Source organism: Cyprinodon variegatus, unplaced genomic scaffold, assembly GCF_000732505.1.
Source record: "Cyprinodon variegatus isolate N-32 unplaced genomic scaffold, C_variegatus-1.0 Scaffold214, whole genome shotgun sequence".
In the NCBI taxonomy this organism is placed as follows: Eukaryota; Metazoa; Chordata; class Actinopteri; order Cyprinodontiformes; family Cyprinodontidae; genus Cyprinodon; species Cyprinodon variegatus.
In genome coordinates, this window is record NW_015150667.1 from 1,046,177 (window position 1) to 1,058,571 (window position 12,395).

The window sequence follows — 12,395 nt, forward strand, 5'->3', positions numbered from 1 at the left end:
AGGGTCAATTTGTGGGCTAACACGATTAAGTATCCACATGCTGAGCAGTGTTTGGATGTATTTAAATCTTGGAAAAGGATGTTGCACATAGTTCATCACTTTTATTCAAGGGGAACAATAAAAATTAGCTTTTTTTTGCCGAGTAAGAAATTAAATGGTATGTTCAAAAGACATGTGCATCAAACTATCGTTTAGTAGCCTTTAGAATAAAAATAACCATTAACTACACTCTGAAAAGTATTAATTATTGATAGCAAACTTGGGAAATATGAATCTACTAGTGAGTGTGCATGTGTGAGGAAGGGTGAAAGACTGCAGACAAGCTTTTCCTCAAAGACTATGTTTGCCAATAAGAAAGTAAGCTATAGCTTAACCTTCATTTAGTAGTGGAAAGAAATACGGTGTTATGATAAATAATTAAAAAAAGTAAAGTGAATCTGAAAGCTTGAAAATCTCTGAAGCTCTATCAGCAAAGATCTTTGAAATCCTTGACTAAGCTTTTTTTATGCATGTAGACAGTGGGCAGTGGTTTTCATGCATCTAAGCCACTTAAGCTTATATGCCAATCAGTGAATCCACAACATTTCTGCAAATCCAAATTTCCGGTTAGACCACTTTGTATTATAATACCCTTGCAGGTATACAAGTAAATATTTAAAACATAAATTAACAAGTAACACCAGTACATTTTGAACAGGTTGATTTCATGTTAAAAGTTTAATGTCCATTAAAAAGGACTGATGTCTCAAAAACAATATTTTGCATGAACTATTTAACAATATTTTTTTTATACGATTTTAGGACAGATCGGTATCAGTATATTAATGCATTCGACCAACCACATAAAAGCAACAAAAAGCATTTACTCATCGACCAGATGAGGACTACTTCTGAAATTCAAAAAGTGTTTCTGTTTAGTGGAAGAAATGGAATTTAACTGTCTATTCTTACTATTCTTAAATATGGCCATATGCTAGCTTCTCTTTGTTTATACAGAATGGCTAAAAAAAAAAAGAAAATTTCCAAAGACAGACTATTTCATTTACAAAACATATCTTGATGTCTGAGTTAATGGACAGGCTTGTTCCACATGAGAATAATTTCTCCTTTTGCAATAAGGCAATTTACATCACATTTGCCATTTTTTTCCTTGTCATTTAATAACAATTGTATCTCATGCCTTTTCACTTTGTCTCAGGCATTTATTGGACCTCTCAAACCTTGCATGCAAGACCAGCCTGATTCATAATAAGTGAGGCCAGCTACTGCGAACTACCGCTTCATGAAATATACATTATTACAAATAGCTTTGCAAATGGCTTTGCGGAAAGCTCCGTAAACAGCAGTCTTGAAGAGTTAGCCATCATTACTGCTTAATGTAATCTTTAAGCCCTCATCTAAAAGTCTGTTCTATTTGCAAAAATAACACGTGGAATACATAAATGCCAACAAACCTGATTTGTTTGAGTGATTCTCAGAGCAATTGAAGCTCTTATAAAAAAAAAGTTGAACAGTTGTCATTTATTTCTATAAAGGAAAATACATTTAAACAGTTCATTAAGCTATTAAAGTAAAATATTTTTCTACTGTAAATTCACAGTTTAGCTTTAACATGAAACCAAAAACCTTTGCAGTCCAAGTTATGTCTATTCCATCAAAGCAGAAACAGATTTGCACATCAAAGAATAAATCGGATCGAGAGAAAGACCAAATGTAGACATCACTCACTCCCCTGAGAGAGACACGTCGCAACCTACACAGATAAAGAGACAACTGCCAGTAATGTACCAGTCTTGTTTCCTCTTCACAGTGCACTTTGTTTCGTTTGTGTTTACCAGAGGCTTACATTTCCTGACACAGTGGGTGTTGCTCAGTGGTGCACTGAACCCTCAGGTAAAAAGAAAAGTCATGCACAAAGCCATTGTGTTAATGTATCTTAATTCTTGACTTTCGTCCTGTTAGTATGCATGTTTACATGTATTTCTACTCGTGAATTCAGGCAAACACAAAAGGCGACAATTTTTAAAAAAGGCCAGTCAAAGTCACACTGCAGGGAGACTTTGTAAAGAGCGGAAAGTCCAGTGTGAATGATTAAGAAGCTTCAGATAGAAAAGGGTAGGGGCAATATTGGAATGTAAAAATGTGCAAGAAGATGGCTTCAATGTAGAAAATAAAATCCTCAAATTTGAAGAGAAAAGAGTCAGATTTAAACATTTTTAGATTTTTCGTCTATCTTGCGCCAATTACTGTAGAAGGATTTCCACAGAAATCCAGCTTCTCGCTCACCAGAAGCATGCAAAAAGTATTTGTACATGCAAAAAAACTTTCAAAACACACCCACACACACTTGAGTCCTGTAGAAATAAGGATAATGGCAGAGGTAAACAACACATACTGTAGCTTGCATTCTCATTCAGGGTTTTTTTCTCATCTGCAGACACTTGGGATACAAGTGTGTCTTAGTATGTGGGCTCATCTCTGATCTGCTATAGTCAGCCCCTCTGGCAATTTTTTTTTTTTATTCTACCTGACTGCATGCTTTCAGTATCACAGCTTTTGCCCGGGCGTCTGAGTGGTCCGAGCTGATGTGCTTATAAGCGGTGTCTCGATGTCTGAGTGCTTAGGATTTCCTCTTTTTATTTTTTGCTTGTGTGCATGTTATTCCCTGACTGAAAGACACTGAAGTGATGATACTGTAGCTGAAATGTGTGTTAAAGCACTCTGAAGACTCATTAAATCTAATTTCTTGAAGCGGAGGCTATGTCAGTTGTGACTGTTGCAGCTGAAGCAACATAAGAAACAGAAACCAAAAATCGGGTGTTGTTAACTCACGTCGTTTTAAATAGTTTAATGTGGTAACGCCTTCTTTAACAGATTTAGCAGGTGTTTGTTTGATCTGTATTCAAGCAGCAATTTAGGATATTAAAAATCAAATGTTAAATCAAGATGTGTTCACTATTTAGCATTACAGGAATCTTAAATCTCGTAATTTGTCAGTGGGCCAATATATAGGGCTACAGGTCACTGTGGTTCTTGGTGACATGGTGTGTACCACACTAAACATGGACCAGAGGAAGCGAAGGAAAGAGTCTTTTCACAAGATTAGAAAGAAAATTATAGCCCAGCATGTTAAAGGTGTAAGATATTCACCAATCAGTTTGATGTTCTTGTGATTATAGTTGCCCATATCATTCAGATATTTAAATTAATATCCATAGGATTGTAGCCTACCTCCCTGGATGTCGCCGCAGAAGGAAAATTAATGACAAATCAAAAAGACATATAATATAAATGATAACAAAAGATCCCAGACAAACTTTCAGCATGATTCCAGTTGAACTTGGAGGAACATCAGTGTCAGATCAGTATCCGTCATTGTTGGAGCCAAAGTGGATTTAATGGTTGATGACCAAGGAGGGCAATATTGTCAAAGACAAAATCATAGAAAAGCCATTTGCCAGACTACATGCTGACAAGCCACAAACCTTCTGGGACAATGTCCCATTGTCAGATAAAACAAAAATTAACACTGTCCCTTCTCTGACATATTAACAAACACATTTTTTTCCATGACAATGTATATAGATATATATATATATTGATGAGTTTCTTCAATGAAGGAGGTCATAATGACTTACTTAGTCTGTAGAAAAAAGCTGTTTAGATTAAATATATATTTCCCATAACAAAAATTAACAAAATTACAAAAGAATATCCTGTAAAAAGCTTTATTTGAGCAGGTGAGTAAAATTATCTGCCAACAGCGTCAGTATGCTGGTCCCTGCAATAAGATAAGCGGCTGCTGTGCCACTGAGCCGGGGATGGAGCAACCGAACCCGAGACGGTATGCTTCCCAGGCTGGCTGCCTCCCCCGGTCCGCTGGAGTTCCCGGACCAGCTCCTGAGCTGACGGCTCGGTTCTGCTGCAATGTAGCCGACCAAAATCCCAGACGATTTTGAAAATCCCCCCGGACATTTTTTTAGGTGTGAAAAGTAGAACATGCCTGGGAAAAGAGGACGTCTTGTCACCGTAATGTGATGAAACTTTCCCATCGTATTTTATTATGTTGACAATTAAAGCATTTCTCATTTTGCCTCATATCAAGGCATAGAAACATTTAGTTTTTTTCCCTTTTCAACATGTTTACATCATCTATGTCAAATTAATGACCTTGAGCAGCTTGCTGCCAATTGGTTGATTTGCTGATCATGTGGAAGTTGAAAGCCAGTGCACTTAGAATTAATGGACTCTAACATACGATTAAAGGACCAAGGACACATGTGAGCCCATGTGTGAAGATACCAGGGAATGTAAATGGAGCTCAATGGAAGCTGTAGACCTTACAGACCTAATTATATGAACTGATGGCGGTAATCAGTCAGTGCTTATGCACCGTGATACTCGAAAGAACCTACAGACCTGATCAAGCAGAATCTAAACTGAAGAGGTCACACCAACTGGTCATGTTCCAGTGCATCATGGAATCACCTCTAAACCCAGTTCTGTCTTTCAGTAAGTGACTGGTTAAGAGAAATTAGAGGACCCGCAGCAAACACAGCCAGAGTTCAAGACCAATTACAGTAAGCACCTTTCCAGTTAAATAAAAAGCAAAAGCATTTTAACAAAGCACAAAGGCTTAAAAGCTTAAAGCACATTTCACAAAAACAGTGCAAATATATAACAGCAGGAGATTTTAGTAAGGATAAAAAATACATGTACTGTACAAACATATGCACAACAAGGACTGCATTATTGTCACCTACAAGGATTACATCAAAAAGTTATTTTGGCTTCAAACATTTATTCATTTGTTTTCAATAGATGTTGTAATCTATTTAAACTTAGAGGAAAGCCTATCATCTATGCAGTCAGCTGTTAATAGACTATAGCGAGGACCTCTTATGTTCAGGGGAAAAACTAAAACTAAAGATATTGAGAGATAGACCCAAAAGGAGCCCGTCTTAAATCTGCGAAGCCTGGATGATTGTGGGTGCTTAGTAGACAATGAATCCATTAAGTACATGAGTACTGAGCTTTTATTTTTTGTTCGGGAGTGGTGGCCTAGTTGTTAGGGCATTGGTCTTGGCTCCCAGAGGTTCTGAGTTCAAGCCCCATTCCTGCAGACTGCAACTCAAATTAAGCTATATTAAAACCCAGATTTTCAAAATTGTGATTATTTTCAGAAGATAAATATTCTATTTCACCTGAGGATCTGAATTGCAATGAACCAGAACAGACCTACCTGTGGAGTTGTCCCTTAAAAGCAGTAGGTACCCTTTGTGCAGGACTGTTTGGAAAAATGCCTTGGATCATAGCAGAACTCGAGTACTAGGTCTTACCTGTGCATTTTTTTAGCACACCGGGCCGTTTGCCGTGCATCCCAAGCCTACAGTTGAAGTTCTCTTCCCAGAATTCAGCAAACCAGACATTTCTTCTGTTGTTAGACAGGGAGCGGCTGCGGAAATACCGGTCAAATGCTGCAAGAGAAAACAGACCACATAGGTTTAAGGAACAGAGACAGAATCATCATCACTGATGAAAAGCAGAGGCTTAGAATCAGAATTCGATGGGCTTCTGGTGTGTCAGAATTCAGAGCTTATGCTTAGCTCACCAGCATTGATAATAATGGGTATTCTTAGCAGTATAACACATTTTGACACAAAGGAAATGAAAAATGAATAACCCCTGCTCTGTGGAAATCAAAATACCATTTCAGGAATAGGCATCTCTTGGAGGGGAGCAAGAAGAATATGCTTCTTTAATGAAGCTTTCAAAAAAGTTTACCTACTTGTCCAGCTTGAAGAAAAATCCAGATGAAGGCAAAGAATAAAAGTTTTCTTAACTCAAATGAATGAAAACACCTGCTTGCTGATGGCAGGGTAGGATAATTAGAGGACTTTAAAAAAGGATTTTTATTAAAGTAGACTTAAGATGAAGACACCATGCTCTGAAGTGAAACTGCAACACACCTCATGTTGCACCATCCAATGCAGAATATGGAACTGATTGACTCAGACACTGTTGGGAGTGACTCAGTGCACAAGCTGAGGCGCTACCTTGATTGATCTCGTCTACTGCCACAGATGTAGATTTTGTGTGTACCTGTGCAACCTTACTGATAGATGGACTGCTGGGAACAGTGAGTTTACCCCACATGCTACTCGACGGGAGGCACATGACATGTGGGATCACCCACCTCCTACTGTGATAGCAGATGTGTACAAAAACAGTAACCTAAGCATCTCTTTTTCTGTGTTATAGGGAAAAAATCCCCACACTGTGGTTTGCTGCCATATGGGGGATTTTGTCTTTAATAAAGAGTAGATCTGTTTTGATAAAACTTGTTCCTTTTCATTTTTCTATTAGTCTTTTTTCAATTGAAAATCTTTAGTGAGAGCTGGGAGAGAAAATTTACTGAAGAAGAAATAAAACACCAGTTAAAAACGGAATCAAATTAGTTCAGGTGGCTGTATTGTTGTAGTGCCCCTTTCAAATGTGATCCATAGCATTTACTTTAGACTATTCTCACACCAATTTACTGTCCCCTGATCTTCAAAACCTTTGGCATAACACTGGATTCCGGCAAATTAGAGTAAAAAATGAAAATAATCACAGAAGGATAAATACCTAAAATCTACCTCATCCTTTTGGATTTCATGGCATCTGTATTATAACATTACCATCCAGGGTGTGATATCTTCACTTTGTACGATTTACCTATAAGTATGCAAGAGTGTATCAGTATCGTTATGGTAACCAGCTTATTCACAGCATAAAAAGCATGCACCAGGCCATTATATACTGCTTCGTTCTATACATTAGGGCGTTGCAATATTAAGAAACCATGCAACACCCAATCATATTGTTAATGTTACAATAATGATACGGCTTGCAATAAGTCCTTCATAATCTAAAATCGGTTAGATCCTTTCTACTTTGTGTTGGCTGCAAACATAGACCCCGGAAAATAAGTGTTATTTCCAGCTACTTGAGATTAAAATGTAAATCATTGCTACTTTTTTCCAACAATGGGGCTTTTTGGAAAATGTTTAATCTTGGTACAGCTGCTGCTTTCACGATAAAACAATTATTTATGGTGTCTTAACGAACTGGAATTGGAAAACATAAGCACCCAGTACCATATAGTTGGCAAACATTTACTGTAATCTGGGTGATTATTTATAATATTCATTCTGTAGAGAAGAATAGTAAGATGGAAATTGTGCAGCCCCAGTGTATACCTATACAAGTATATTAAGAAGCTCCTACATACTGTATCCAAGTTCTACTGATACAATTGAGCTGCCCTTAATAAGGGTGCATAATCTCTGTTCTGCTTGTTGTTGTCCTCCTTGTTCTCCACATAATATTCAATATCAGCGATTCTCTTCAATAAAAAAAGGCAAATGCATTTTTTTTTTATGGGAACTCTAAAGCTTGTGTTTTCTATCAACTTCAAATAACCTGCATATGTGTCATTTGGTGATACAGAGTTTCACTCTACCTATTTGAGGTAAAGTGCTGTAAGTACTGACCTCTTTCTTATCCTCATTTTTCCTTTTTCCCCTCTATAGCAGGTGAGATAGTAGCAGGACCCAATGTGCATGGCTGAATTGGGCAAAAAATTCATTTGTTTTTTTTTTTATGCACTATAGACTGTCCACATGCGAACTGATGTTATTGCTGTGGAGCCAAGCTCTAGTTTGATGTTAAGCAGCCACAGTTAAAGGAAACATTCAGCTCCAGACTTTATTCCAAATGTGTTGCTACATTAAAACAAGAAACACAAATAATAATTAAAAAATATTTTTGATGTTTTTATCTGCCAGTTAAAAACTTTCAGGCAATACTGTTAAAAACTATAAGTATAAAATACAGCTGGTGCAGGCAGAGGTTGACGTCATAATAAAGTACAGACTGAATAAAGTTTAAAACTCAACTGCTTCTATTAGATAACATCCAGAAATGGCTCTTTGGATCAAACTAAAACCAACTCTTTTCAGTAACATTTTATAAATAAATAAAGTTAAACTCAAGCAAGTGATGTACTGCACTCATTTAGTGTCAAAAATAAGAATTCACTGTGCTGTATTCCCCAATGCACCGCACTATTAAATACCAAGCTGTTTAACATCATGGAAAGTGACCGTAAATCTTTATTTTAGGAGAAAACACAGTGCATAACAAAAATGTATTCTTTTATATACAATTTACAGCCCACTATTTTATCTGCTGCCATGATTCCTTAATAAAGATGCTTGGGTAGAAGGCAAATACATTTTTGTCTATAAAGTGTAGCATACTAAGTGTTTCCCTGTTCCTAGAGGGATGATAGATGAAGTAACCTTTAAAAACAAAAGGTCTTAAGCAATTTCTTAAACTTAAAGTAGAATGTTGGACAATATTAATGCAAAAAATGTAAAAAAAAAAATAAAAAAAAAAGGCCAAAATATAGCAGAATAAAGACATTTACCGCCTAAAGTTGCAAACAGTGAATATTAAAATCTTTCCACCATGTACTTTTTTGAATGCTGTTTATATATCTATTTTTTAAAATAATTATTTAAAAGTTTTAAATGTCAGGATTGATTAACAGTGACTCTTTGTTTCATTGCAGCGATTTGCTAAAATCAAAATTATTTTATTTGTCAAAAAGAAGAAACAAAATATAAAATGGTGATAAGTATTCAGACCTTTTTGCTGTGACACCCATATTTAACTCACATGCTGTCCATTTCTTCTGATCCTCTTTGAGATGGTTCTACTCCTTCATTGGAATCCAGCTGTGTTTAATTAAACTGATTGGAATTGATTAGGAAAGGCACACACCGGTCTATATAAGACCTCACAGTGGTCGAGGTCATGAGGTCGAGGTAACTGCCCAAGGAGCTCAGAGACAGAATTGTGGCAAGGCACAGATCTGGCCAAGGTTACAAAAGAATTTCTGCTGCATTCATGGTTCCTAAAAGCAAGGTGGCCTCCAGAGATGCAGTAGCAAGATGGGAGAAGGTTCCACAAAGTCAACTATCACTGAAGCCCTTCGCCAGTATGAGCTATATGGCAGAGAGGCACGACGGAAGACTCTCCTCAATGCAAGACATTAAAACCTGCATAGAGTTTGCCGAAAAACACATGAAGGACTCCCAGATATGAGAAAGACGATTCTCTGGTCTGATGAGACCAAGATTAAACTTTATGGCGTTAATTCTGTGGTATGTGGGGAGAAAACTAGGCACTGCTCATCACCTGTCCAATACAACCCCAACAGTGAAATACGGTGGTAGTAGCATTATGCTGTGGGGTTGTTTTTCTGCTGCAGGGACAGGACAACGGGTTGCAATTGAAAGAAAGATGAATGCGGCCATGTACAGAAATATTCTGGAAGAAAACCTCTTCCAGAGTGGTCAAGACCTCAGACTGGGCAGAAGCATCATCTTCCAACAAGACAATGACCCTAAGCATGCAGCTAAAATAACAAAGGAGTGGCTTTGGAACAACTCTGTGACCATTCCTGACTGGCCCAGCCAGAGCCCTGACTTAAACCCAATTGAGCATCTCTGGAGAGACCTGAAAATGGCTTCCACCAATGCTCACCATTCAACTTGACAGAACTGGAGAAGATCTGCAAGGAAGAATGGCAGAGGATCCATAAATCCAGGTGTGAAAACTTTGTTGCATCATTCCCAAGAAGAATCATGGCTCTATTAGCTCAAAGGGTGCTTCCACTCAATACTGAGCAAAGGGTCTGTGTACTTAAGACTATCTGATATTCCATTTTTTCTTTTTTAATAATTCTTTTCTGTCAGGATGGGGTGCTGAGTGTGCATTGATGAGAGATAAAATGAACTTTATTGATTATATCAAATGGCTGCAATGAAACAAAGAGTGAAAATTTTAAGGAGTCTAAACACTTTCCTTTCCCACTGTACAAATTATTGGCAATCATAAAAACGTTCTAAATCTTTTTTTTTATTTTTTTATTTTTTATCAATCTTACCATCCACAGATGCTCGTTTTGGGAGAATAGTGATTGCTCCCTCTGCCACTCTCTCTTGGCCAATCACAGGAGAGATCTTGGACCCCCAGCTGTCTGATCCAACCCAAAGGAAATGGCCAGTTTGGTTGTTTCTTTTAGCTGCATCAAGAACTCGCCTGTTAAAAAGAGAAGCTGAGAATTAAAACTATAACAGGAACTCCAGGACTAACAATTGACTGTGTCATGAGAAGGAAAACGAATGTCTCCCTTTTTAAGGTATGCGACAGGGTTAATAAAGCAAGGTTAGAAACTCAAAACAACACCTTACCCCAATTCAGTAAGTTTTTGTTCATTCTTTTCCGTAAAAAGGCATGTTTAACTTATTGAACCTCAATGCTAATGACACAACACTGTTACACACCGTTTATTGCCATACAGGACCAAGTCTAAGTAACTACTTTATATAAAAGATATAAACTTAAACTTTTCATATAATGCCATGTTAAAGCTATAAACTTTATTTTACTTTTCATGTACAAATTAAATCTGAGAAATGTGTTTGTGACTGTGTATTCAGCACAACCCTTTATAGAACCACATTTGTCTGCCGTTACAGCTTCAAGTTATTTGGGAGTGTGTTTCAACTTTGAAAATTCAGACACTTAAATTGTTGCCTTTTGGAAATAAAGCCTAAACCCAGCGAGAAGGATGGAGAGCTTTTGTGCTAAAGAATGTTATTCAACCTCAGGTCTGGAGCTTGAAATTTGTATTTTAACACATGGCAGCATAGAGTTTTCAGAAGAAAGGAATCCACATTTTATAATGTTGCCATAACTATGTGTTTCAGAGATGATGGCGTGCTAGTTTTACTTTGAGTACAAAGTACCAATCTGACCCGAGATCAGTGGAGCAGTGGTTAGCACTGCAGCCTTGCAGCAAGACGGTCCCGGGTTCGATTTCTGGCCCAGGGTCTTTCATGTTCTCCCTGAGCATGCGTGGGTTCTTTCAGGGTACTCTGGCTTCCTCCCACAGTCCAAAGTTAATTGGTTACTCTAAATTTTCCTTGTGTGGTGAGTGTGTGCATGAATGTTTGTTTGTCCTGGTTGTCTCTGTGTTGCCCTACGATGGAGGTGTACCCCGCCTCTCGCCCGTAGACAGTTGGAGATAGGCACCAGCACCCCTTGCAACCCCAGCAGTGTATGGTGTGATCGAAAATCGATGGATGGATGGGCTCCATGTGCCCGTTACATTGCTTGTGGCAAACTGCCAAAATACTTTAATATTGCCAATTTCTAATTCGCAACTTTTCCCAAAATGGAGATACTTGCAAAATGAGCCCCTATTAATTTCCCTGATAACCGATACTCTCATTTGAGCTGTGGATCTCTGCTGCTCCTCCAGATAAACAATGGACTTTATGGCTTATTCTTTAATTCCTGATCAGAGTGGGTCAAGGATTTTATTTATTTATTTATATGATAAACTGCTCAGAGATGTTTAAAATTTGGAATATTATTAATTTCATAATCTACCCCTGGCTTTACCTCCTCTGACCTGTATCCTTCACCTGTCTAGTTTGATTAATAATCTTAAGTTGCTGTGTGTTCACTAAGTTTCTCCAAGAAACCTCTGAGGCCTTTATAGAAAAGCTGCATTTATACAGAGATCAATATACAGCCCCACAGTCACATATGCTGAAAAGAGTAAGGCCAGTTGTTTCTACCTTATATGTGGGTAGGTAAGAGAAGAAAAGCATGCACTTCACACCTTACACTGTTTAATTGTGAAATTAATTTCTTTTACATATACTTCTTTTCTCTCTATTACCTACAGTATCATGACCTAATTTTCTTTAGTCACATAAAACTATCTAGAAGTTTGTGATTATAAGGTGATGAACTGTTCAACAGGTATTTTTGCCAGGCCCTATAATTAAGTGGATGGAAATTATGCAGTACAACCAGAAATGAACAACACTAACCGTATGTCATCCTCATTGGCAAACATGATGATGGCCCTGGCATTGGATGTTTCCAGGAGGCGCCTGATGATCTTGTCAAACTCCCCCTGCCTTGGCTCTCTGGGAATCTTTAAAGACTGGGCAATACACACACCACCTGCGGCAGAAAAAGAAAGACAAAATCCTCTTTTTACTTCAGGCTCACCAACTCTGACTCTTTAGTTTGTGTTTTTTCCTGCCTCAGCTGTTCTGTCTTTATGCAGCATGAATTGTTTTATCTATAGACTAGGCTAAAAGCCTTTAGAGTTAAAATCTCTAATGAAGCTCATAACAAGAAAGGAGCAGCAGAAAGTAGACAAGGCAATAAAGTTTAAGAGGCATAGGTATAGTGGTAGAAATCCATAAGCTGGTGTGAAAATTTGGCAGGGGGTGGAGGTGGTAAAAAAGCCAATAAACTCT

At 37.7% G+C, this 12,395-nt stretch overlaps 1 protein-coding gene across 1 annotated transcript in view; it reads right to left on the reverse strand.

Moving 5' to 3' along the window:
* Positions 1-12,089, reverse strand: part of LOC107088336 (metabotropic glutamate receptor 8-like) — a 104,633-nt gene extending 92,544 nt beyond the window's left edge. The window contains exons 1-3 of the mRNA XM_015380448.1: positions 11,958-12,089; positions 9,998-10,152; positions 5,340-5,477 (exon numbers count right to left, since the gene is read on the reverse strand). Coding sequence (XP_015235934.1) covers positions 5,340-5,477; positions 9,998-10,152; positions 11,958-11,983 — 319 coding nt within the window. The 5' untranslated portion in view covers positions 11,984-12,089. The remainder of the gene's footprint in view (positions 1-5,339; positions 5,478-9,997; positions 10,153-11,957) is intronic.
* Between the last annotated feature and the right edge of the window lie 306 nt (positions 12,090-12,395).